Here is a 26,910-nt window from a genome sequence, read left to right on the forward strand (position 1 = left end):
TCGAATTATATGAAATACAATTAATTAACAATGATTGTGAAGCAGATATTTATGCATTAAATGATTATGATTGGCATATTGCGGATCTTTTAAGAGATCTTTTTTGAAATTTTTGATACTTCAACAAACATTTTTTGTGGTGTATATTATCCAACTTCAAATCGAGTTATTACGCAAATAACTAATATTTTTCTTGTATTTCAAAAATATTTAAGTTTTGAAATATTTAATGATACAATATTTGCAATGATAGAAAAATTTAGAAAATATTGGGGAGAAATACCTTTAATTTTTTATATTGCTTTAATTGTGGACCCTAGATTGAAATTTGAAGCTTTGGATGAATGGTTAACAGTTATTTATTTTAATGACCAAATAAAAATTGAAGAAATTAAAAATGAAATAAATTCACTATTATATAATTTATATAACTATTATAAAGAAAAATATGGTAATGATATTAATACTATTAAATTACCACCTACATCTACAAACTCCTCATCTTTTTATAAAGGAGCTCTAGAAATGTTGAAAAGTCGAAAAAAGACAACAAATAGTTCTCCAAATAATACATCTGATTTAGATAAATATCTTAATACTGATACAATTTCATTTGAAGATCAAGAAGATTTTGATATTTTAATATGGTGGAAATCACATCAACACAAATATCCTGTGCTTTCTATAATTGCTCGTGATGTACTAACAATTCCTGTGAGTACAGTTGCATCAGAAGCTGCTTTTAGTGCAGGTGGAAGAGTAGTTAGTAAAAAACGATGCAACTTAGCGCCAGATGTTATTGAAGCAGGGATATGTGTGAAAGATTGGGAAATAGCAGATAAAAGGATGTACGATTCCATTCGAGAAACAAAGATGCTTGCCGATATGGAATCTTTAAAATTATCAAGATCTTCATGGATGCATGATAGTTCGCCATCACCGCCAGAAAATAATGACTAAATGTATATTATATTTTTATTTTTATTTTTTGTGGTTGAAAAATACAGATGATTGACAAATAAATAGGGGCCAACCTAGTTGGGATGTATTTATTTTGTAGTGATGTAAACTTTTCCCACATTTTCAAATGTAATTATACATTCAATGAATAAAATTTTGAAATGAATATTTTTTTTAGTAATTTTTATTTTTGTAGTTTTTTTTTAAAGGGACGGGCCTACGGGCGGGCCGGGCCTAAAATTAGGCCCGCGGCCCGGCCCGCCCAAAAAGGGGCTTGGGCCGGGCTTTAGCCCGTCGGGCCGGGCCGGGCCTAAAGCGGGCCGCGGGCTTTTTGGAGACCCTTCAAATCATCCGAAAATAGAAAGAATTAAGGGTAGTTATGTCATTTGACCTAAGCCCTTCATCTTCTATGGGTGATAATATTAATATCACGCACACAGCGGGAACCAGAGTGAGAAGAAGAAGAAGCAACCATGGGAGGAACTGGAAGAACGCTGGTTGGCCTTTCTCTCTCCTCAAACCTCTTCTCTTTGTCTCTCCTCTCTCCTTCCATGAGACGCCCGCTTTACAAACTCGCAATCCCCACCACCACTAGGGTTTTTCTAGGGTTTAAGCCAATCTCTTGCTCCTCCTCCTCCACCACCGCCATTGAAGCAGACCAAGCACTGCAACCCATGAGGCACTCCATTCTTCTAGAGAAGCTCAGGTTCAGACACCTCAAGGACTCTGCAAAATCCCCACAAACCAGGTCACCTCCACTGTCCACGGGTGGAAAAGAGGGTGAGGCTGGATCAATGAAATCTCAGAAAAAACCCAAGATGGTTTCAAGTTTTGAGGAGCTGGGGTTGAGTGAGGAAGTGATGGCGGCTGTGAGGGAGACAGGTATTTCAGTTCCAACCGAGATTCAGTGTATTGGGGTCCCAGCTGTGTTGGAAGGAAGGAGTGTGGTTTTGGGTTCTCACACTGGCTCTGGCAAGACTCTCGCTTACATGTTGCCTCTGGTTCAGGTGATTTTCATATTTGTTCTTTGATTTGATTCTGGGGTTGTCTTATCTGGAGATATTTGTTTTCTAATGGCATTTCTGAATTGTTCGAGTGCTATCTGCAATGTACTTTTAGGCTTGTTTGGTAGACAATCACTTGTAATTAAACACCTTATGAATCTGTTTACAATTTTTTTTTTCAGGTTCCTTGATTGCATTTAATTTTTTTTTTCCAACAGTGCCAAGCAATTTAGAGCCTGTTTGATAGTGGAAATGAAAGTGAAAATGACTTTTCAGGATTCCTTTCATTTGAGAACTGAGAACATTGTGTTTGTTGGGTTTTGGATCATTTTTAATTGTTAAATGTGATTGCATTTCTTGAAAATGACGTTAATCTCAGAAAATGTTTCAAAAAAGCTTTTTGACAATGTGTTGCAGGATATACTCTCTGTGTTAGTATCACTTTCTTGAAACAGAAAACAGAAAACAGTTCTCATTCTACCATACAGGCACTTGTGTTCTGGAGTAATTCCATAAGAAAGAAGGTGCTACCTGCCCTTTTCGAAGCTAAATGGGGACTTTCAATCTTGCATATGTGACATTTGAAATAGGCTATTAAAATATTATTTTTTGATAGGCTATTAAAATATTATTAGCTGGCCATCAGAATCATTCTACTGATGTTTCATACCCACCCTAAATTTTAAACAATGTGTATATTGATCCAGCATTTTTTGAAGGCAATCCACATCTCTGTTTATGATTTCACCTATATTCGGAAGCAGTGAAAGTTGCACAATATTTGTGCTGATACTGCAAACTGTGTCCCATATGAATTTAAAGTAACAGTTTTGAGTTGTTGATGTTATAGCTACTAAGACGGGATGAGGCACTCTCTGGTGTGCTAATGAAGCCAAGGCGTCCTCGAGCTGTTGTGCTATGCCCTACAAGGGAGCTATCTGAGCAGGTTTTTGCATACTTCCTATAGAATTTGGAGTTCAGTTAAAACTAGGAGTTCTTGAATCTTAACTAATTAAGCATTAGAGAAACTTTGCAGGTGTTTCGTGTGGCAAAATCTATCAGTCATCATGCACGGTTCAGGTCCACTATGGTAAGTGGTGGTGGCCGTCTAAGACCCCAGGAGGACTCATTGAATATACCAATTGATATGGTTGTTGGAACCCCTGGCAGGGTTCTTCAACATATTGAGGAGGGGAATATGGTTTATGGTGAAATTAAATACTTGGTGAGTTTAATATTGTGATTTTATGTTAAGGAGTATCCATTGTCCTATGTTTGTATATGTGCATATCATTTGTCAATGTATGGAAGCTTGTAAACAGCTCTATGCTCTCATGTCTTTATGCTACTTGGTAATTGCTGTGTCACACTTAGTAATGGTGGCTTTATTTTAGTAGGTGTTGGACGAGGCAGACACGATGTTTGACCGTGGATTTGGTCCCGACATTCGCAAGTTTCTTGCTCCATTAAAAAATCGTGCATCAAAATCTGATGATCAAGGATTTCAAACTGTTTTGGTCACTGCGACAATGACAAAGGTATCGTAAGTTGCACTATCATATTAGTAGATGTCTAGGATACCCATTATATCTTCAGAGGCCTTCATTGCCCCATGAAAATGAATGTCTCATAGCCCCTCCAGTATTTGAAACATGACATTTTATTTTTGTGATATTTAAAACCGAGTACATTTTATCATGATAATATTTATATTGGATGGGTTTTAGAGGAATTATTTTAAAGTGATAAGGTCATATTTAGGTGATCAAAATCTGATGATCAAGGATTTCAAACTGTTTTGGTCACTGCTACAATGACAAAGGTATCGTAAGTTGCGCTATCATATTAGTAGATGTCTAGGGTACCCATTATATCTTCAGAGGCCTTCACTGCCCCATGAAAATGAATGTCTCATAGCCCCTCCAGTATTTGAAACATGACATTTTGTTTTCGTGATAATTTAAACTGAGCACATTTTTATCTTTTCGGATTGTTAGATGGGCTTCTGCTATGTTTGGGTCACAGCAACCAGTTTGGTAGGCAGGCCTACAAAAAGGTTGTCTGGTGGTACACTTTGTTTTCTCTAGGTCTTTTAAGCTTTAGGCTTGGTTTGGGGGGGCAGGTTGTTGTTGCCCTTTCCTTTGGCTTGCTGGAAGGTGCTTTTTGTATACTTTGTGTGTACTTTGATGCACCTCTTTCAAGCGCTTTTAATTTTAATCACTCTTTTTACATATAAAAAAATAAAAAAATTGGATAGGTTTTAGAGGAATTATTTTAAAGTGATAGGTCATATTTAGGTTTCAACAATGGATTATTCGTTTTTCTAAACCATCTCCCACCACCCAAAAAAAAAAAGGAAAAACTGATTTTTTTGCTAGTGTTTTTTATTTTATGTTTTCCTTATTCAAATGTGAAGATAATTAAAATTTAGCTCTCTCCTTTTTTTTAATCCTCTGTCTAAATGTCTAGTTGATATGTATACTTCCTTATAAACTGTGATTTTTGATACTCAACCATGATTCACTAGTTATATTTGAATGTGGGCTTTATTTTTTCTAGTTGTGCTGTGTAAAGAGCAAGCATCTGTTTGTGTTCTTCATTTTGTATTTATTATTGTTTTTTACCCTTCTCTAATAAAACTTTGTTTGGTATTAAAAAATTGTACATCAGTCTTTCTCTACCTGAGTATGGTTTCTTAAAAGAGTTTTTTAGTTGTTTTTGCCTGGGAAGGACAAATTCTCATGATCTATTGGTGAAATTCCCCAAGGACTGTTGTATGTACCTCTTTCCAACTTCCCTGATCCTTTTTATCATTAAAATATAGTATAACCCTAGATGGTGAAGGTTGAGTATAGTAACAGTGAAAAGCTCCATTGAACAACTTATGAAATTTCAAACTTGGGTTAGAGATAAATATAAAATTGCTCAAGGCTCATTAACTTGTAGGCAAAGAAGTACATACATAAACACACGTGTGCACACGTATACACATGTATAAATTTCTCTTTAGGGAAATCCAGAACCAAGTCAACTGAGGATAGCCTTCTTGGGGTTTTTAATTTACTAAGCTTGGTAAAGCTCTATAAGTTGTAAGGGGAGCAACTAGGTATAAAATTTTTATAGGTGAAGAAGAAATATATATATATATAGAAGGCACTTAACAGATATGGGGCACGGTCTTGGTGTAAAAGAGGTATTGAGTTGGTTCTGTCTTGAATTTAGTTTATATGAGGTAGCATGGGGACCTGGCTGGTGCATTTATAAAATCAGAACAGCCACTAGACTTCTGACCAAATATATATATATATATATATATATATACAGCCACTACACATCTAAATAGTGATACTTTCAAGATACTTGCATTGTTGAGATGGGAGAGAGAGAGCGAGCGCGACAGCGTGCGAGCTCGTGAGGCCGGAAAAAGGAGAGATGACGCCGACGAGGGAGATGAAGATAAGGATGGGTCCTGAAGGAGGCGAAAGGGGAGCAGGTTCGCAGTAGAGTCTAAGGTGTTTGAGCTAGAACTGTTAGAGAGAAGAGGAAAATCCCAAATATTGATAGAGGAAAGCAAAGGGGGAGTCTCGTCTTGGGTTAGAATGGGAGTGGAGAGTTTAGGGTTCCTTATGGAGGGCTTAAACTTCTGTATAAGGGACGAGAAGGAAGATAAATGGGTGAAGGAATGGAAGGAAAAGGGGAGATCCTTCTCTCTGATGCGAAGTGCAAACAAAGCGGGTTGCTTCCTCCGGCTAGGGGTAACTGATTTGGAACGAAAACAATATTGTATCTTCATCCCAAAAGGCAGAGGAGGAAAAAAGGGATGGATTGAAATGGCGGAAAATTTACAGTCTCTGTGTAGGTCGCTCGATAGGAAGAACAATACGCAAAAAGAAAAGGTAGGGGGAAAGAGAACGTTTGCGGAAGTGGTGAGAAGACCGATTTGCAGAGTTGCAGTGAAGGTGAGAAGGGAGGAAACTATAGGACTGTTACAGAAATTGGGTCATTGTGCTGTGGCGAGTTGGGAGGATAGGTCAGGGGGAAAAGATGACCTAGCGAAGGTGGGGCAAATCTGGGCAAAGTCGTGGAATCTCAAGGGTAATTTAGGGCTGGCTAAGCTGGACAAGGATGAATTTGAAAAATTGGAGGAGGCCAGACGCGTTGTTTCCTTTGGGAATCACACGATGGAAGGAAGCCAGGTACGGCTGGAATATTGGAGTCCAAAGAGCGGATGTCGGACAGAGGAGGAAGAGAGAAAGGAAGCCTGGGTGAGGATAGTTGGGCTTCCAATCTCGCTCTGGAATCCAGAAATATTGAAGAGAGTGGGGGACGAATGTGGAGGGTTCATTGCAGTCGATGAACAGACGAAGTTGATGGGTGAACTCCAATGGGCCAGAATCTTGGTGCGACTAAGAGAAGATTTTAGACCGAGCATTCTGGAAATTGAAGCAGAGGAGGAGATTTACGTGGTGTCTTTATGGTGGGAGTGTTGGCCAGTGATAAAGAGAAAGTGCAGAACCGAAAATAGCCGTCGGAGCAGTGAGGTTAGGGGTGAGGAGAAGCCACGCGCGGGGCAGCGCGTGATGAAGGAGCGGGTGAGCGTGAGGCCCGAGGTGCAGAACTCGTCAGGTGATGGGATGGACGTGTAGGGGGAGGGGCCGGGTTGGGTCGAGGTCTGCCCAGATCTAAACCCGACATCAAGGACCTGGGCCTCAAATGGAAAGTTTCAGTTTTTAAACTCATGTGTGGGCCCAAAGTTGAGCGGGCCCATGGATTTGAAAAAGAAAGGGGTGGCTGTAAGTGAGCTTGGCCCAGATACAGGCCCGCCACTTAGAAAGGAAGCTGTGGGCTGCTACACTAAAGGCCCAGCTTTGCCTTTAATCAGTCCGTCAGACGCAGGCCCAAGTGGGACAAAGGGCTGCTCCCAATAGTCCGAGCCTGGTGGTAATCAAAGGGAGAGCCCAAACTCGCCAGTAGCCCAAGAGGAGATGGGCTCCCTGCTGCAGTGCCTCATCCCCAGACACCTTCCTGCACCAGAGCCATTCGTTGCGATGGAGTCTGAAGATACAAGGAAGATTCAAGGTGGGGTCAGGCTGACAGAGACTGATAGGGCGCTCGAAGAGGAAGTAATGAGGTATGGAATGGGGTTTAGCTCTTGGGGGAAAAGGGATTTAGGGGATTCTCATCTCAATTCTTTCAATTTTGATCGGACTCCGGAGGGGGAGTTTTTCGATCATTCTGGGGATCTGGGTGAGGCAGGTCGGGCTGATAATTCAATGTGGCTTACAGTGTATGAGGAAAGTAATGAAAGGATGAGTGGTTGCAAGGAAGTGGGACTATCCAAAAGCAGTAGTGATAAAGGTAGGGGAATGAATGGGGTTGGGGACATATATGATGTTCAAATTGAAAGAAAGGAATTGGAGGACAAATGGGAAGAGAGTGGCTTGGCGAGGTTCAGCCAGTTCCTGGGATTCCCCACAGAGGGGTTGGAGAAGGAAATACTGAATTTTTTGACCAGGATTAGAAAAAGACGGGAGAAAATTCATAGCAAAGAGCTACTGGAAAAGTCTAAATTTGAAAGGGAGCTAAGAAGGCTGGAATGCTCCGTAAATTATGAGGGGGGGATGAAACAGAAAGGCTCGATTCAGGGCAAAGGGCGCCAAATTGTGATTGTCCAATGAAGGTGAAAATTCTGAGCTGGAATGTAAGGGGAGCCAATGATAGCTCCAAAAGAAAAGTGATTAAGACTTTTATAAGAAATCAGAGGGTGGACCTAATTTGTATTCAGGAAACAAAAATGCAAGCTATGACGGATAGCATAGCAAGAAGTCTAGGTTCTGGGAGATTCCTTGATTGGAAAGCTGTGAATGCGGAGGGGGCTTCGGGAGGAATTTTTATATGTTGGGATAAGAGGACTTTGGACATTATAGATTGGGAGGAGGGTCAGTTCACGTTATCTTGCAGATTCCGGGATGTTGAAAATGGGAATGTCTGGGTGTTTACGGGAGTTTATGGCCCGTTTGCTAAAGTGGAAAGGGAAGCGTTATGGGAAGAATTTGGGGCAATTAGAGGGCTGTGGGAAGAGCCCTGGTGTGTAGGGGGGGATTTTAACATTACTTTGTTTCCAAGGGAAAGGAGTAGCCAAAGGAGAATTAGTTCAGCAATGAGGAAATTTGCTGAAACTGTGAATGATCTTGGGCTGGTGGACCTTCCTCTTCAGGGGGGAGAATGTACTTGGAATGGGGGCCAAAATAATAAGACCTGGGCACGTTTGGACAGATTCCTAGTGACTCCTTGTTGGATAAATCAGTTCAGTGGGATTAATCAATGTAGACTGCCCCGTCCGGTTTCAGATCATTTTCCAATAATGTTAGTGGGGGGTGGGATAAGACGTGGGCCGACTCCATTCAGATTTGAAAACATGTGGCTTAAGGCTGAAGGCTTTAAAGAGTTGGTGCGCAGCTGGTGGCAAGAAATTGATGTAAGGGGCAGTGCTAGTTACAAGTTGGCTACCAAGATGAAGGAAATGAAAAAGAAGCTGAAAGTTTGGAATAGGGAAGTCTTCGATAAGCTGGAGAGTAATAAATCTGAAGCCTTGCAGCAGGTGGAATTCTGGGATAGGCAGGAGGAGGAGAGAGTTTTGACTGTGGAGGAAACAGAGCTGAAGAAAGCGGCAAAAGAAAATTACAGAAAATGGGTGATAATGGAGGAAACACACTGGAGACAGCTCTCAAGGGAAATATGGCTAAAGGAGGGGGATAGAAACACGGGGTTCTTTCATCGTATGGCAAGTGCTCACCGTAGAAATAATTCTCTGGAGAGAATTAAGATCAATGGGGAATGGTTACTAGAGGAGCAGGAAATTAGGGAAGGAATTGCTAATGCGTTTAAAAATTTTCTATCAGAAGATTCGGGGTGGAAGGCGGATATTGAGAGAATTCAGCTTGAGCAGATCAGCCATCAAGAGGCTGAAACTCTGGAGAGGCCCTTTTCAGAGGAAGAAATTCATGCGTCCCTGATGGAGATGAATGGGGACAAAGCCCCTGGCCCGGATGGATTTACTCTGGCCTTTTGGCAAAGCTGTTGGGAGTTTATCAAGGAGGAGATCCTAGAAATGTTCAAGGAATTCTACGAACATAGCTCTTTCCTAAAGAGCCTTAACAATACTTTCTTGGTGTTGATTCCCAAGAAAAGTGGGGCTGAGGACCTAGGAGACTTTAGACCCATTAGTCTCCTGGGGGGGTTGTATAAGCTATTGGCTAAAGTGCTAGCTAACAGACTGAAGACAGTGGTTGGAAAGGTGGTATCTACTTCTTAGAATGCCTTTGTGAGGGGAAGACAAATCCTTGACGCCTCCTTAATTGCAAATGAAGTGATAGACTCGTGGCAGAAACGAAAAGAAAAGGGTCTAATATGTAAGCTGGATATAGAAAAAGCCTATGATAGTATCAACTGGAAGTTTCTGTTGAAGGTGTTGCAAAAAATGGGCTTTGGGCCAAAGTGGGTGGGGTGGATGTGGAGCTGCTTATCTTCAGCCAAATTTTCAGTGTTGGTTAATGGTGTGCCTGCAGGTTTCTTTCCCAGCACTAAAGGTCTTAGACAAGGAGACCCCTTGTCTCCTTATCTCTTTGTTATGGGGATGGAAGTGTTAGATGTCCTTATTAGGAGAGCTGTGGAGGGGGGCTTCTTATCAGGGTGTAATATAAGGGGTGGAAGGGAACCCTCTCTGATTATCTCTCATTTGTTCTTTGCTGACGATACAATTATTTTCTGTGAGCCCAGAAAGGAGCATCTAACTCACTTAAGTTGGATTTTATTCTGGTTTGAAGCGGCGTCAGGCCTAAGGATTAATCTAGCCAAGAGTGAAATCATTCCAATTGGAGAAGTGGTGGAGATGGAGGAGTTGGCTGTTGAGCTAGGCTGCAGGGTGGGGTCCTTACCTTCTCAGTACTTGGGTCTTCCCTTAGGGGCTCCTAATAAAGCGCCCTATATGTGGGATGGGGTGGAAGAGAGAGTCAGGAGGAGACTAGCTCTTTGGAAACGACAATATATCTCTAAAGGGGGAAGAGTTACTCTAATAAAGAGTACTTTGGCTAGCATGCCAATCTACCAAATGTCCATTTTTAGAATGCCCAAGATTGTTGCTAGAAGGCTTGAGAAAGTGCAAAGGGATTTCTTGTGGGGAGGAGGAAATATGGAGGGGAAAATTCACTTGGTTAATTGGGAGGTGGTTTGCACAGACAAGGACAAAGGTGGGCTAGGCCTTAGGAAGCTAGCCATGTTGAACAGAGCCTTGCTTGGTAAGTGGATATGGAGATTTGCTTGTGACAAAGATAATCTTTGGAAACAAGTGATCAAGGTGAAGTATGGGCAGGAGGAGTTTGGGTGGAGGCCAAAGAAGGCTAATGGGGCAGCGGGTGTAGGGGTTTGGAAAGAGATTTGGAAAGAATCAGATTGGTGCTGGAACAACATGACTTTCAGAGTAGGGAAGGGCAACAAGATCAGATTTTGGACAGATGTGTGGTGTACAGAGTCAGCGCTGTCCCATTGTTTCCCTCATCTCTTTGGTATGGCGGTGCAAAGGAATGCAACGGTTGAGGAAATGTGGGATCAAAATTCGGGGCAAGGAAACTGGAATCTAAACTTTGTGAGGGATTTCAATGATTGGGAGATGGAGTTGGTTGGGGATTTTCTGCATATATTGAGGGGTCACAAGCCCTCTCTGGAGGAAGATGCAGTCCTGTGGAGGAAAGGAAAAAGAGGTCAGTTCAGGGTCAAGGAAGCGTATAGCTTGTTGGCGAGGTCTGCTGATATAGATTTTCCTTCTAGGAGCATTTGGGTGGCACGGGTGCCTACTAAAGCTGCTTTTTTTGCGTGGGAGGCGACTTGGGGGAAGGTGCTCACTTTGGATAGACTCCAAAAAAGAGGGCTTCAACTTCCAAATCGTTGCTTCCTATGTGGTTGTGAGGAGGAAAGTGTAAATCATATCCTTATTCATTGTACAGTGGTTAGAGCTCTATCGGATACTGTTTTTGGTTTAGTTGATGTGAAATGGGTTTTTCCAGAAAGTGTAAAGGAGGTCTTAACTAGCTGGAGGGGCTCGTTTGTGGGAAAGAAAAGGAAAAAGATTTGGGACGCCATTCCGTTGTGTATTTTTTGGACGGTGTGGAAGGAGAGGAATAGATTAGCTTTTAGGGGAGGTGTGTTGAATGTGCAGAAACTAAAGAATTTTTTTGTTTGTAATCTTTGGAGTTGGGCCAAATTGTATGTAGGTGAGGAGGCGTTCTCCCTTATAGGTTTCCTGGAGTGGATAGCCTCCAGTTAAAGGGAGGTGATTCTTTTGTTCTTATTGCTGTTTTTTGAGGCCTTAGCTGCCTTGTATACTCCCTGTATACCTTGTGGCGTTGTGCCTTTTGAATGAATATCCTTTACTTATCAAAAAAAATAAAAAATAGTGATACTTTCAATTTTTAGAAAAGGATCTCAGATTCATGATAGCCTGTGCTGAAGGAGTGACTATTGGTTAAATAAGAATCAAACATCAGACTAGATTTGAAAAGGAGCCTTATATCCTTCTCAGTGTGTTTATGAGTAATTATCTCACAGAGACATGAAGTACATAAAAAATGATTTCTCCAGAAGCTCCTATATTGGGTATAACATAATCTTAAACTGTTTTTTGAAAGCTACCTGATCTTTGAAGCCCTACCTTGGTAATTTAGTTGCTAGTTGGTTACTTCTCGAAGTTTCTTGGTCAAATTTCAGCTCATGGGCTCTGCTTTTATGTGAATTGTGGTCTTCAAAGAAGCTTAATAGCTGATCTTTGGGAGGTTTTGCAGGCAGTGCAAAATCTGATTGATGAGGAATTTCAGGGAATAGTACATTTGCGCACTTCAACGCTGCATAAGAAGATTGCATCTGCTCGCCATGATTTTATCAAACTTTCGGGTTCTGAAAACAAGCTGGAGGCATTATTACAGGTCTTCCTTTTTGTGCACTTCTTTTTAGTTAGTAATGGCTATAAAGCTAATAATATATTAATAATAGAGATATTGAGAATTACAACAAAATTGTTGTAGCTCTAGCTCATCTAGAACTTAAAAGTGCAAGTTGAGAACTTTACCTAGCTCAGCTTGGTTGAAGCTCAATTATATTTTAGACCCAGTCATTTTTGGCTAGTTGGCTGGGTGTTGAGCTGTCCCAGGCCATTTGACAGTCCTATGTAGTATAATTGGCATTTCAATGGAACTCAGTTGCACTACAAGCCTGGACAATTTTGGTATTGGCTACTCAATGAGTACTTCTCGAAAAGCAGTAAACTCACATGGGCTATTTTGTGATGTCAAATCAGGTTCTTGAGCCAAGTTTGGCAAAAGGAAACAAGGTAATGGTGTTTTGTAACACATTGAATTCTAGTCGTGCTGTGGATCACTTTCTTGGAGAAAACCAAATTTTCACTGTCAATTACCATGGTGAGGTGCCAGCAGAACAAAGGTGAGATGATGCAAGGTATTTAAATTTTTTTTTTCCCTGGTTATATGTAATACGCACAATTTGCATCGTAAATGGGGAAAAATATTCAAATGGAGTGATGTAAAGCAGCTTCCCCCCCCCCCCCCCCACCCTTTTTCCATAAACATGGTACTCATTCCAGAGGTTACCCAGTCGTAGCAGGTCTTCCAGTCTATATCAACATCACTTTTAGGTGACTATATTTGGACAAGCCTTTTAGATGGTTCTCTTGGCTGTTGAAATGATATAGGTAGATTTGATGAATATATCTTTTAACTAATTTGTCTCTTGGGTAGGTAAGGGTACAACCTAGGTCCAAGTTATTGTGACCCTACTCAAGTCACAATCTTCATTCAGATAATGGAAAATTTGTTTGTACTATTTTTGATCGGAAAACTTGTTACCTGAGTGGGGGCATTAAGGTGGGCGGATATTGGTTCGGTTGAATGGGTAGGCCCTGATGGGGTTAACTGCTGGCCTGATCTATCAAAAAAAATTTTTGATCGGAAAATTTGTTTGTAATATTTATACATAATTAATTTGTAAACTGAGTGAAAACTAAGCCAAGAATTTTTTTTTTTTATACATAATTAATTTGAAACCTGAATTAAAACTAAGTGAACTTTTTTTTTTTTTTTTTTTTTTCAGTTTTTGAAACTCAAAAGCTTGTCTGAGTCAAGTCACTTGTGGTGGGTCTGATCAGTAGTGGAGCCAGAAAATTGATTTAGTGGGGGACAAAAAAAAAAAATATATACTCCCCTTAGTCTAACCCAATGGTAAGTACTCAAACCCTTTGAAAGGAGGTGAGTGCTTGCACCCCCCTTCCCCCAGAGGTCAAGGTGGCTCTGCCACTGGTCCTGATGCCATGAACATAAGCATGAGCAGAAATAGCAGACAACACGGTCTCTTCATGGCCTTTGCTTCCAATGGGAGCATTTACCATATGTTGGTCTTGGTATGAAGGAAATTGTGCCTTATTCTCCGTTTAGTGATCCCTTATGACAGCATGCCTCATTTTTGTTCCTGAACTGTGCGGTTATTATTTGTTTTTTGACCTTTGGGTTTTACTGTATTCCTGTTTTGCTTCAACCTGTTACTAAAATTTACTTTTAATTGAAGTTGGTAAGAGAATTCGTATGTTAGGAACATAGGAGAATTGTCGATCCTAGTTGGAATGAAGTGAACTGCAGTTAGTGAGCCGATAAAATCTAAACAATCTTTCAGTAAATAATCATTCTTAGTGTTTACTTTTTGAAGAAATAGGATGTTACCAACTCTTCTATTCATTCAAGTGCTCACACTGGATCTCTGATGTGGCTTATTGGTCCTCTCTGAATCCTCTGGGATATGCAATGTGAGATTAGCATAGAGTTTATAATGTGTTTGGTTGCATTCTAAAGTACTTTAGAGTCGAAGAACTAAGTGGAGTTTAGATGCTGTTGTGGTAGAGCTTCTAGGAAGATGTTTTAGAATTTTAAAATTGTCCATATATTAATAGCAACCGCTTTGTAAAGATCTTATTAGGGAAGCACCTTACTAGAAGTTACAGCAAATTGGCCAAGACGCTAAATACAATGTCTAATGCAAGAAGCATATTGCATCACTTTGTTAAACATGTTTAATGTGGTAATTCTTGAGCTTGAAAGTGCATTTTTGGTTTCGAGGATGCAGTATTTTTATCTCTGTTTTCTGTGCATCTTGTTTTCACCACTAGGTCATTTGAGGCATCTAGAGCTTGTTGATATGTGTTTATGTTCCTGGTATCCCCTGATTTAGATTCTCTGTATTCTGGTGCTCATCCCATGAAGTTACTGTATCCCACTGTCATTTTATTTGAATGCCTCTAAAGTCCGTGGATCTTTGCTCATGTGAAATGAGACCATGTGATAGTGCTCTTTGTAAATCCATAAAATATTAGAAGTTGCTAAGCTGCCTTTTTTCTCTATGCCTAGGGTTGAAAACCTCAAGAAGTTTAAGACTGAAGATGGAGATTGCCCCACATTGGTATGCACAGATTTGGCTGCTAGGGGATTGGATTTGGATGTTGATCATGTCATCATGTTTGATTTTCCCTTGAATTCTGTAAGCATCATTCTTTGACTATTTGTTGAGGTTTGAGAAGATCTTCTGTTTTTTCACTCAACTTATATTTGGAAACTAAACTCTGTTTTTCTTTGACCTTTTAGATCGATTACCTCCATCGAACTGGAAGAACTGCACGAATGGGAGCAAAAGGTATGCATACTGGGTCTCGGCTTCTCTTTTTCTTTGCTTAAAAATAATGGGAAAAAACCTTCTCTTCTTTTCTTTGCATGGAAGTGTTTATAATAATACGAAATGAAATTGCATGCTGTGCATTACGGCTCTTATTATGTCACTCAGTGGAGCACAATCTCAAGTCTTTGGGGTTGGTGACATGAAATCATGAATGCTGAGTCCTTCCCACTTGTAGAACTAGAACCACATCTTTTCTGTATGAATTGGGTGGGTGGTGTGGAGGTGAGGGTTTGGTTTGGTTAGGTCTGTGGTTAGCAAGGTTGAGGCACATTGCTGAGTTGCTAAACCAAATACTTCTCTCAACAGGAAAAGTGACAAGTTTGGTTGCTAAGAAAGACCTGCTTTTAGCCACCCGAATTGAGGAGGCCATAAGGAAGAATGAGAGCCTAGAAGCTCTCACTGCAGATAACCTCCGAAGAGATGTTGCCAGGGCCAAGATAAGCGAGCTGAAGGCAAAGAATGCCAATTTGGTAAAAGTTTCAAAGCAGAAAAACAAGACTAAAGTGGAATCAATGAAGTCCTCCAGCAAGGCTGCCTCCACTCAGACATCAGGAAGAAAAACCTTGGGAGGGAAATCTGGAAGGGTCTCTCCAACAAAATCTAAAAAGACAGTCAAAATATTGAAGCCCTCAAAGTCTTCCTCTGCTGGAGGTGGTTCAAAAAGAGCGTTATCAGGTGTGATGAAACATGCAGACAGCAAGAGGTCCAGCTCAGTTAAGTCTTCAACTTCGAAGCTTAGTGTCGTTGGATTCAGAGGCCGCAGTTCTTCATCCATCAAGAACTAATCAAAGCCCAGATTATTGTAATCAAAATTTTGGTTAAATTTATCTATAAATCCGGTTCTTTTGCACTTGTATGTAAGTTTGTTCAAAATCAATATTGAATAATGAAACATTAAATCAGCATTTCAAATTTCGTACACATATTTCCATCACTTCAAGCTCAGGGTTGCACCAGAAGTTTTGGCATTAGAGACAACATTTCCTGCAGAATCATAAATTATAACACCAGAAAAATCAGGCAGCTGGCACTTCCCTCCCATGAGTATGTTCCTCTGCCATACTGATGCTTCCCCTTCTTCACCATCACCATCACCAGGCTGAGCCCCATGTCTAGCTATGAACACTGCATCTGAATCAACTTGTATAACAGGGTCTGCATCATGGAAGCTGTGGCAACCACCACTCAAACGACGCCATTTCCGCGAATGGGAGGCACACATGAACAAAGCAAAAGCACACAGCAGAAGGGTTGCTGCTGCCAGGACTGCTTGAGATTGGCCGGTGAGGGGAGAAGAGAGGAGAAGCTGGGGAGCCATGGGAAATCTGTTTGAGGGTGAGTTATGTCATATGTGTGTGTAGTGTGTAGAAACCTGGTTTATATATGTAGTAGACTCACTGTTTGCTAAATGGGGTTGCTGGGTTTTGGACAATGGAAGAGGATTTGGTAGGGTTTGGGGAGTAGGGAGGTTTTGAGTTGGTTGTGGTTTCGGTGATCTTTGACCTTTGTCTCTTCATGCTTATGTTGGTTCCTTTGGGTATTTGGCATCATTTACTATATTATAGTCAATTTAATTGAATAATATCATTCCCATCTTTATTTTAGGCTCCGATCATCTTTAAGTGGAATGAAAAAAAAAAAAACTTTACGCATGTTTGGCCTATCCAAATGGGGAATAAGAATGAGAATGGCCTCTCGGAATGGGGAATAGAAAATAAGAATGAATATTTTTGTTTTTATTTTTATGTCTCTTTTAATATGAATGAATTTGGTAATTCTAATTTTGTATTTGGTTACACCGGGAATGTAAGATTGGAGTGATTGTTTATTTCAATTTCAATGCCAAGCTAGAATGATTATTTCTTTTCATTTTGATGTTAGGTAACACTGAAAATAAGAATGGAAAAAAAAAAAAAATTGACAATAATATTTATACACATAATTTAAAATAATTTTTTATTTTCATTAACAAAAAACCTTCTTTGAGAGTTTTCCTTTTTCTAAATAATAAAAGATTGTTTGGTTGTGTAATTTGAAAACAATGTTTTATTTTGAAAAGCAATTTTTATAGCAATGCTTGATTGTTATTTTCTAAAAATGGTTTTTAAAAGCAAAGTGAAATAGAAAACCCTTTTTAGATAAAGTAGAAGTTGTTTTCACATAAAGAGAAATAAAAAAAAAAACTATGAAATAAATAAATAAAATAGAACATGGTACCTTTCTTCTTTTATTCTCTCTCCGTCACCCAATAACATAACAAAAAATCTTTAAATACGATGTTCTTTTATTTCATTCTCTATACACCACTCAATGCCAATACAAAAATCTTCAAATAAAATATTCCCTTGAATTATATATATGTATGTATATATATTGATTTTTTCAAAATTTTTTATTAAACAAATAGATTTCAAATTAAACAACACTTAATTCAAAAAATTTATTCATTTAAAAAAATATTATATTAGACTTAAGGGAATCAAAGCAACAATTGTTTGGATATGCAAATGTAGGATATCTTTCAGATCCACATAAAGGTAGGTCACAAATAGGGTATGTGTTTAATTGCAATGGTACTAATATTTCATGGAGATCTGTCAAACAAACAATGGTGGTCACATCATCAAATCATTCAGAAATACTGACAATTCATGAAATTAGTCTTGAATGTATATGACTAAGATCTATGATCTCGCATATTCGGGAATCATGTGAACTCTCCTTTATCAAAGGTGACCCGACAATATTATTTGAAGATAATGTTGCATGCATTGCACAAATAACAAGGGGTTATATTAAACGAGATAGAACTAAACACATTTTACCAAAATTCTTTTATACACATAAACTCCAGAAGAGTAGTGAAATTGATGTGCAACAAATACGCTCAAGTGATAATCTAACAGATTTATTCACAAAAGCATTGCCAACCTTAACATTTAAGAAGTTAATACACAGGATTGGAATGTGTCAACTCAAGGATATCGACAAGAGGGGAAGTATGCTTGTAAAAGGGTGTTAGTGTACTGTACTTTTTTTTCCTTCGTCCAAGTTTTGTCCTACTGGGTTTTGCTGGCAAGGTTTTTAACGAGGCAGTCCTAACATACCAAGAAAAGAATATTATACTCTTTTCCTTTGCTAGGTTTTTCCTATAAGGTTTTTCACTGGCAAGGTTTTAATGAGGCTTATTCTTTTAATATGGTGGTCATCCAAGGGGGAGTGTTGTAAATACAATGGTGAATGACCATATTGATGGTTATTTATGAACTCCATTTACTCATCTTTAAGATGAGTAATGGGAGTTCATATTATGAAGCCTATAAAAGGCTTCTTACACCCCATGTAAGAAGCATCCCGAGAAAAAGAAAGATATTCTCTTACTCTCATTCTCTCTTTCTTTTTCTTTCATTCTTTCAACATTTCTCTTCTTTGATTTCTTTTTCCCCTCTTTATATATATTATTAAAGTAATACATAGTCATCTCTACTTTTATTTGAGTCACATTTATTCTCATTTTACAATAGTAATGAATGACCACATTAATGTAATAATTAATTAAAGTTCATTTATGAACTTTATTTATGAGTTTCATTTACTAATCTTTAAGATGAGTAAATAGGAACCTTTTAGGAAAGCCTATAAAAGGGTTTTCCATCCCTTATAGAATCCATCCTGAGCAAAAGAAAGAAATTTTCTTTCTCTCATTCTCTCTTCTTTTTATTCTCCCAATTCTCTCAATTTTCTTCTTTGATTCCTTCCTTCCCATTATATATTATTATCGAAATAATGTATATTTGTTTCTCTATTTTTATTTGTGTTGCATTTATCCTCGTTTTATACCACATTATCAACACGAATTACTTTCAAGGTAATTCTCATATTTTAAATTTGAAGTTGTTTATATAGAATAAAATTTTACATATTTATATTACTATTGTTAAATTCATTAAAGCTGTGTTATATATTGTTAAAAACTATAAGCAAATTATTTGATTTTGATTATAATAAAAAATTACACCAATGTTCTCAATTTATTATAATCGATTATAATGATATCATTTTGTCATATATCTGAAGTTATCTGAAAATGTCGAATCTCACAAAACTTGAATTTGTGACACTTGACATTTTGGGAAGAACTATCTATGTTGGATCTTTGATGCTAAAATACATCTTGATGCAATGAATCTTGGAGCTACGATCAAAGAAAGAAATCAAGCATTGATTCATCCTCATTTGGCGTACCTATTTGATTTAGTCCTCAGACGGGAGTTATCAACAAAATTTATAAACCTAATTCACCATATACTAGGGTAGCATAGCTAGCATAGCATAGTGGTTTTAGGATCGTCCATAGGGATGGGTTTTCATTTCACACGTGATATTAGTTACAGTATTGAAATAGTGGTTTGTCTTTTATGAGTTAGCTTTAAAAGAAAACATAAAGTTGGTTGAAAAAGGTTGGTTTTAAGCTAACCAAAAATAGTAACTGAGATTAATTACAAAGAAAAGGTTTCTTGGAGTTTCAGGTCACTTGGTTCAGGTTCCTTAAACAAAAAGGGAGATTCCGAATCTTTTCCTTGCATTGGGGATTTAACCTATAGTTATCTCCCAAACGGGTGTGTTACAGTTGCTTCCCATTAATGGTTTCAAACACTAAAGTCCTCTCACTGAATCATCTTGCAATGGCTCGTACCTCTCACCTAGTATTGGCCATTTAAGGTGATCCTTAACCTTGGATTACCCTTTAAAAGCACGCAAGAGATAACTAATGGATGTCTCTAGGGAGTCCGAAAAGCTTACCAAGTGTTGGCTATTCTGGGTAATCCTATCTTTAAACCACCTCCCAGAGGCTTGCAAGAGATAACTAATGGATCTCAATGGATGGAATCCGAAAAGTTTACCAAGTGTTGGCCTAGGTGATTTTAAGTTAACTATAAAAATAAAAACCATTAACGGGTCACAACTTCTCTTCATTTAAAACTGAAACAAGGAAAACTCCCACTTTTGTATCTGGATCCCTTACCTAGCTTCCTTTAGTCCAAGAAACAAAAAGCCTAGCCACTCATCCTCTGAGAAAACAACCTCAGAGGTTGTTTGGCTAGAAAGAAAATAAAATCAAAATGAGTAGGTAAGGTAGGGCAACGCTCTGTATATTTCTTACTAAGATAATTTACAAGTGATCCTTTGGAATTTCTTTCGAGATTTTGAGATATTACAAAAGATATATTTTAACACATATATAGAGAGATATTTTTAACCCCTCAATTAGATATCCAAAATATCTAAAAATATCTTTAGCTGATAACAAGAAGAGAATAGGTAATTACACAAAATATCTTGAGATAAAAATCTAACGGAGTCGGTGCAAAAATATTTGAAGATTACTCATGAAGATTTCACAATGCTTGCGAAAATTTCGCAAGGGGTTGCGAAATTGATTCTCTTCAGCTTTGGTTTTGCAAGGGTGTGAAATTCATTCTTCATAGCCTTGCTCTCTGTCCTACAGCTTGTACTCCTCTTAGGCATTTCGCAAGCTTGCGAAATTGTTGGATGTTAGATTCATTCTCTGATTCTCTTCCTTGCATACTTGATTGATTTAGCAAAGGCTTCAAAGCTCTCCATAACTTGGATTCTTCATGTGTTTGAGCTTCAACTTGCTTTGTCATGGACTACACAAAGTTCTCCCTCATTCTTGGCCCGTTTTAATTATCAAAAAGTTACAAAAAACACCAAAACTTGCCAAAAACTGATCAGTAACACTTGCAAGGGTCCTTAATGTGCCAATTCAGCTAAAAGGTAATAAATACTACTCAAAAGTGTTTAAAAGAGTTTATAAGAAGCTATAAAAGAGCACTTTTTGAGTAGTAATCAAGCATCCCTACAGGATCATGCAAAAGTGCTGATTTTCCTTTGTCATCATCTCCATGAATGTTTAAAAAATGAATATCTTACGATAAAAGACCCTTTTATTCTATAAAGTAATTTGAAGGAAATATATGACCACCAGAAAACTGTGATTCTCCTAAAAGGACGATATGATTGGATGCACTTGATGTTATAGGATTTTAAAACTATTAGTGAATATAACTCCGCACTTTTCAAAATCAACTCTCAATTAAAGCTATGTGAAGAAAAAAAATCATAAAAAAAGACAAGTTAGAAAAAACTTTTACTATATTTCATGCCTCGAATGTTCTCAGCAAGTAGCAATATCAAGATCGTAGGTTTACAAAACACTCCAAATTAATATCATGTCTTGTTGTTACTGAACATAATAATGAGCTTTTGATAAGAAATCATCAGTCTCGTCCAATTGGATCTGAACCATTCCCTGAAGTGAATGCAATATCATCCCAAACTCGTGGACGAGGATAAGGACGGAAATGTACTCATGGTTGTGGAAGGAATCCTTGATACCATGGTTATTATGGTAATAATTCCTTAAATTCACAGAAAAAGAAAACCTCATTGCACCACCAAAAGTGAAATAATACTAAGGCAAAACAAGAAAATAGGAAGTGTATACAAGATAAACCTCCCAAGAATTATGAGAATAATTGTTATAGATGTGGTATAAAGGGGCATTGGTCGCGTACCTATCGGACACCCAAACATTTGGTCGACCTTTACCAAACATCAATAAAGGCAAAAGGAAAAGAGATAGAAATGAACTTTACCAGTGGTGATGGATTGGACCTAACTTACTATGATATTGATTTCTTTGGAGGTCCCAGTGAAAAAACAGACCATTTAATAAATGATGAGAATGTTAACATTGATTGATGTTACTTCATATATCCAATAATATATTATTATATCTTATATTTATATTTGATTATTATATATATTTTTATATTGTTATTTACATTATGCCTTGTTTTTTTTTTAAATATTAGTTATATTTAAAATCCTCATGTTATTTGCTCTCAAGATGAATGAGGATGATGTATGTCTCGTAGACTGTGTAATCGTGCACACAATTCTTCGAGATAAAAAATATTTCCTTGAATTGACATTGATAAAAGCTAATGTAAGTACCATATTTAGTACTACAAACTTAATTAAAGGCTCTGGAAGAGCAAACATAATGCTACCAAATGAAACTAAATTTCATATAAATGATGCTTTATATTTTTGCAAATCTACAAGAAATTTGCTATGTTTTAAAGATATCCATAGAAATGGATATCATATTGAAACTATGAATGAAGATAATGTAGAATATTTTTACATTATTTCCATTATATCTGGCCATAAACTTATAATGGAAAAACTTCCAGTTTTTTTCTTTAGGTTGTACCATACAACTATAAAGCCTATTGAATCATATGTTGTTGTGAACCAGAAGTTCAATGACCCAAAAGTTTTTGTCCTTTGGCATGATAGGCTAGGTCACCTAGGGTCTTCAATGATGTGTCAAATAATCGAACACTCACATGGGCATCCAGTAAAGATCCAAGATATTTTTTTTGCCTAATGAATACTCATGTGTTGCTTGCTCACAAAGTAAATTGATAGTCAGACCATCTTTTACTCAAGTCATATCGGAGTCACCAATCTTTTAGAAAGAATACATGGGGACATATGAGGGTTTGTCCATCCACCATGTGGGTCATTTCGCTATTTTATTATCTTAATAAATGCTTCTACTAGGCGGTCATATGTTTGTCTCCTTTCTACATGTAATGTTGCCTTTTCTAGGCTCCTTGCATAAATGATTAGATTACGAACACAATTTCCAAACTATCTAATTAAGACAACATGTCTTGATACTGCTGATGAGTTCACTTCTCAAAAATTCATTAACTACTGCATGTCCGTAAGAATAAATATTGAGCATCCTATTGCTCATACCCATACCTAAAATGGTTTAGTAGAATCATTTTATCAAATGTCTCCAATTAATAACTCGACCATTACTAATGAAAACCAAGTTACCTACTTCTGCCTAGGGACATGCTATTATGCATGCTACAACTTTAGTCCGTATTCGACCAATAACTTACCATGAATACTCCCCTTCACAACTTGTGCTTGGAAAACAACCAAATATCTCTCATTTATGGATCTTTAGTTGGCAGTATATGTACCAATTACACCTACACAACGCACTAAAATGGGTTTCCGATGAAGACTTGGGATTTATATAGGTTTTGATCTGCATCTATCATAAGATATCTTGAACCTTTGACAAACGATGTTTTTATAGCCCACTTTGTAGATTTTCATTTTAATGAGAGTGTTTTCCCGTCAGTAGAGGGAGAAAAGCTGATTCTTGAAGAACGACAAGAAATTACTTGGAATGCATTTAATATGTCCCATCTTAATCCTCGTACAAATCAATGTGAATTAGAAGTTCAAAGGATCATTCATTTGTAAAATCTTGCAAACCAATTACCAGATGCATTCATTGATATAAAGAAAATGACAAAGTCACATATCCCAGCTGCAAATACTCCAACACGGATTGATGTCCTTGTAGGATAGTTAACAAATGAATGTAAGATATGCTTGAAGTATGGTAGAATTGTCGGCTCAAAGGATATAACTCATCGGAAAAAGAGAACATAAGAGAAACTTGACACTTTAGAAGATGCCATCAAAATGACTGATTAGTCTAAAATTGATAAATCTATAGCCCTAGAAAAGACACAAATAATGCAAAAAACCCTTGAAAAGGTACATATTGAACAAGAAGCCCTTGAAGAGACATAGGTACCTAAAAATTGTGAGATATCAGTAAGTTATGTACACATGGAAGAAAAATGAGATCGAAATAATATTGTTATTAACAATATTTTTGCTTTCCAAGTGGTCTCTGATATCATAAGAAATGATGAAGATCCCAAACCACGAAATGTGAAAGAATGCTGACATAGAAATGATTGGCCAAAATGGAAAAAAGCTATGTAGGCAGAGTTAAACTCATTAACAAAACGAGAAGATTTTGAACTTGTAGTCCAAACACCTGAAGATGTAAAGCCTGTTTGATACAAATGAGTATTTGTACAAAAACGTAATTAGAATAATGAAATCATAAGATATAAAACACGATTAGTGGCATAAGGTTTCTTGTAGAGACCTGGTATTGACTATGAGGAAACATAATCTCTTGTCATGGATGCAATCACATTTTGTTTCTTAATTAGTTTGATAGTCTTAAAAATATTGGATATGCGTCTCATGGATGTTATTACAACATATGTATATGGATCCATGGATAATATACATGAAAATCTTTAAAGGATTTAAATTACCTAAAACAAATAGTACAAAGCCTCGTAGCATGTACTCAATTAAGTTGCAACAATCCTTGTATGGATTAAAGCAATCTGGATGCATGTGGTATCATCACCTTAGTGAATATTTGCTAAAAGAAGGGTTTGTGAATAACCCTATATGTCCATGCATCTTCATTAAGAAATCAGAAGCCAAATTTGCAATTATTACAGTGTATGTTGATGACTTAAATCTTGTTGGAACTCTTGAAGAGCTCACAAGAACAACAAATTACTTGAAAAAAGAATTTGAGATGAAAGATCTTGGAAAAACAAAATTTTGCCTCAACCTACAGATTGAGTATTTTCCAAATGGAGTTTTAGTACATCAATCAACATACATTAAAAAAAAAAAATTGAAGCGTTTTTATATGGATAAAACACATTCTTTAAGTTCTCTAATGATTGTCTGATCACTTGATGTGAAAAAAGTCTCATTTCGTCCTTGTGAAAAGGGTGAAGAATTACTTGGTCTTGAAGTACCATATCTTAGTGCTATTGGTGCGTTTATGTATCTTGCCAATTGTACACGTCAAGACATTGTTTTTTCTATCAATTTATTAGTAAGAGAAAGTTCCGCTCTAACTCGAAGACATTCCATATCAAACATATATTACGCTATCTTCGCAAAACTACTGATATGAGTCTATTTTACTCAAGGGTATCAAAGCAACAATTGTTTGGATATGTAGATGCAGGATACCTTTTAGATCCACATAAAAGTAGGTCACAAACAAGGTATGTGTTTAATTGTAATGATACTGCTATTTCATGAAGATCTGTTAAACAAATAATGGTGGCCACATCATCAAATCATTCAGAAATACTTGCAATTCATGAAACAAGTCGTAAATGTATATGACTAAGATCGATGATCTACCATATTTGGAAATCAAGTGGACTTTCCTCTATTCAAGGTGACACGACAATATTATTTGAAGATAATGTTACATGCATTGCATATATAACAGAGGGTTATATTAAAGGAAATAAAATTAAACACATTTCACCAAAATTCTTTTATACACATGAACTCCAAAAGAGTGGTGAAATTGATGTTCAACAAATACGTTCAAGTGATAATCTAGTAGATTTATTCACAAAGTCATTGCCAACCTCAACATTCAAGAAGTTAATACACAAAATTGGAATGCGTCAACTCAATGATATTGACATGAGAGGGGAGTATGCTTATAAAAGGGTGTTAGTGTACTGTACTTTTTTTTCCCTATGTCCAGGTTTGTTCCACTGGGTTTTACTGACAAGATTTTTAACGAGACAATCCTAATATACCAAGAGCAACTTAAAGAGTTATAAGAATATTGTGCTCTTTTTCCTTTGCTAAGTTTTTCCTATAGGGGTTTTTCCTAACAAGGTTTTAATGAGACATATTCTTTTAATATGGTGGTTGAGGGAGTGTTATAAATAAGTAATGAATGACCACATTAATGTAATAATTAATTGAAGTTCATTTACTTATCTTTAAGACGAGTAAATTAGAACCTAACATTTTAGGAAAGCCTATAAAAAGGCTTTCCATCTCTTATAGAATCCATCCCGAGCAAAAGAAAGAAATTATCTTTCTCTCATTCTCTCTTCTTTTCATTCTCCCAATTCTCTCAATTTTCTTTTTTGATTCCTTCCTCCCCATTATATATTATTATTGACATAATATATATATATATATATATATATATATATATATATATATATATATATATATATATTTGCTTTTCTACTTTGCATTGCATTTATCCTTGTTTTACAATAAATAAATTATTTTTCACCCCATTTTTTTAATATACATGTCTCAATAAATAAATTATTGATACAAATATGTGGTATAATATTGAAAAACTACACTTTCATGCTAAGGTTGATCCCATGACAAAATATCGTTCTTATTTTATTAAATGGATTTTTTTTTTGTTATTTATTTTATTTTATTTTATTTTATTTTATTATTCTTATTTTAATCTAATTTTGGTAGATTAAAAAGGGTTTAAACCGAACTGCAAAACAGGGGTTTGAGATTTTGAGTTTCTCCGTCTCATTTTTGTCTCTGGGAAAGAAATATGAATCAGCATACTTGCAATTCGCTCTGTAAATTGATTCTCAGGCACCCTTTTCAGAAATCTTCAAAACCCACTTCATTGATTAGACTGACTTCCCTCGCACAAATCCCCAATCAACTCGTTTCAGGGTCCGTTCCATCTCCAAAGCCCCAGATTCTCTACACATCTGCCTCCAAGTTCCATTATTTTCGACCCCCAAATGGCTCAAGTTTTTCGACCCAGTTTATTTCGCGGGTGATTCTGAGGAATTACAGTGGCGAGTCTGCGAGCGAGTTGGATAAGGACAAGGTGGTGGACGAGATCAACCTCAAGTTTGCAGAGGCGAGGGAGGAGATAGAGATGGCTTTGGAGTCAAAGGAGACTGTGTATTTTGACGAAGAAGCCAGCTGTGCGAGAGCTGCTGTGAAGGAGGTGGTGGACATGTTTGATGGTCTTTTGGAGAAGTTGTCGGAGAGTGATAGAGGGGCGGTGCAGCGGTCGATGGGGCTGAAGATTGAGCAGTTGAAGGCTGAGGTTGAGCAATTGAATGATTAATGAATAAGGTCGGTTCATGTGGGCATTGTTTCATTTTTGCATTTGGGTTCTCATTGTTTTCTAGTTTAGGTATGTATTGAGGGTTGAACTCCAAGTCGGTGTGTATACCAGCATTGCGAGTTCTGACTAAAACAATTAATGCTAATGCATTGGGGATCATTTTTGAATAATGATTGGTATTGGTAGTCTGTTATTGATGATCTTTGATGTTGGTTGTTTTTGGGAATTATTGTAATTTTTTTTATAACTCCAAATGCATCTTCTTGCTAA

The 26,910-nt window shown here is 37.3% G+C and overlaps 3 protein-coding genes across 3 annotated transcripts; 2 read left to right on the forward strand and 1 right to left on the reverse strand.

Annotated features, from left to right (window-relative positions):
* Positions 1–1,412: 1,412 nt before the first annotated feature.
* Positions 1,413–15,652, forward strand: LOC117906897 (DEAD-box ATP-dependent RNA helicase 39). Its single transcript, XM_034820167.1, has 9 exons — positions 1,413–1,967; positions 2,815–2,910; positions 3,001–3,189; positions 3,362–3,502; positions 11,801–11,941; positions 12,313–12,455; positions 14,426–14,555; positions 14,660–14,708; positions 15,057–15,652. The coding sequence occupies exons 1-9, from the start codon at positions 1,434–1,436 to the stop codon at positions 15,533–15,535; spliced, it is 1,902 nt and encodes a 633-aa protein (XP_034676058.1). The 5' UTR covers positions 1,413–1,433; the 3' UTR covers positions 15,536–15,652.
* On the reverse strand, positions 15,609–16,168 carry LOC117906898. Its single transcript, XM_034820168.1, has one exon. It carries the CDS (start codon positions 16,066–16,068, stop codon positions 15,682–15,684), a length of 387 nt encoding a protein of 128 aa, XP_034676059.1. The 5' UTR covers positions 16,069–16,168; the 3' UTR covers positions 15,609–15,681.
* A 9,889-nt stretch (positions 16,169–26,057) lies between these two features.
* Positions 26,058–26,910, forward strand: LOC117907164. Its single transcript, XM_034820598.1, has one exon. It carries the CDS (start codon positions 26,107–26,109, stop codon positions 26,638–26,640), a length of 534 nt encoding a protein of 177 aa, XP_034676489.1. The 5' UTR covers positions 26,058–26,106; the 3' UTR covers positions 26,641–26,910.

The sequence above is a fragment of the Vitis riparia genome, chromosome 18 (genome assembly GCF_004353265.1).
Source record: "Vitis riparia cultivar Riparia Gloire de Montpellier isolate 1030 chromosome 18, EGFV_Vit.rip_1.0, whole genome shotgun sequence".
Classification (NCBI taxonomy): Eukaryota; Viridiplantae; Streptophyta; class Magnoliopsida; order Vitales; family Vitaceae; genus Vitis; species Vitis riparia.

Bases quoted from the DNA above. Each gene is read 5' to 3' on its own strand.
- LOC117907164 (XM_034820598.1), top strand. From the start codon at position 26,107: ATGAATCAGCATACTTGCAATTCGCTCTGTAAATTGATTCTCAGGCAC.
- LOC117906898 (XM_034820168.1), bottom strand. From the start codon at position 16,068: ATGGCTCCCCAGCTTCTCCTCTCTTCTCCCCTCACCGGCCAATCTCAA.
- LOC117906897 (XM_034820167.1), top strand. From the start codon at position 1,434: ATGGGAGGAACTGGAAGAACGCTGGTTGGCCTTTCTCTCTCCTCAAAC. The intron at 3,503-11,800 runs GTATCGTAAGTT...GAGGTTTTGCAG, and splicing joins TCACTGCGACAATGACAAAG to GCAGTGCAAAATCTGATTGA. The intron at 12,456-14,425 runs GTGAGATGATGC...CTCTATGCCTAG, and splicing joins GAGGTGCCAGCAGAACAAAG to GGTTGAAAACCTCAAGAAGT.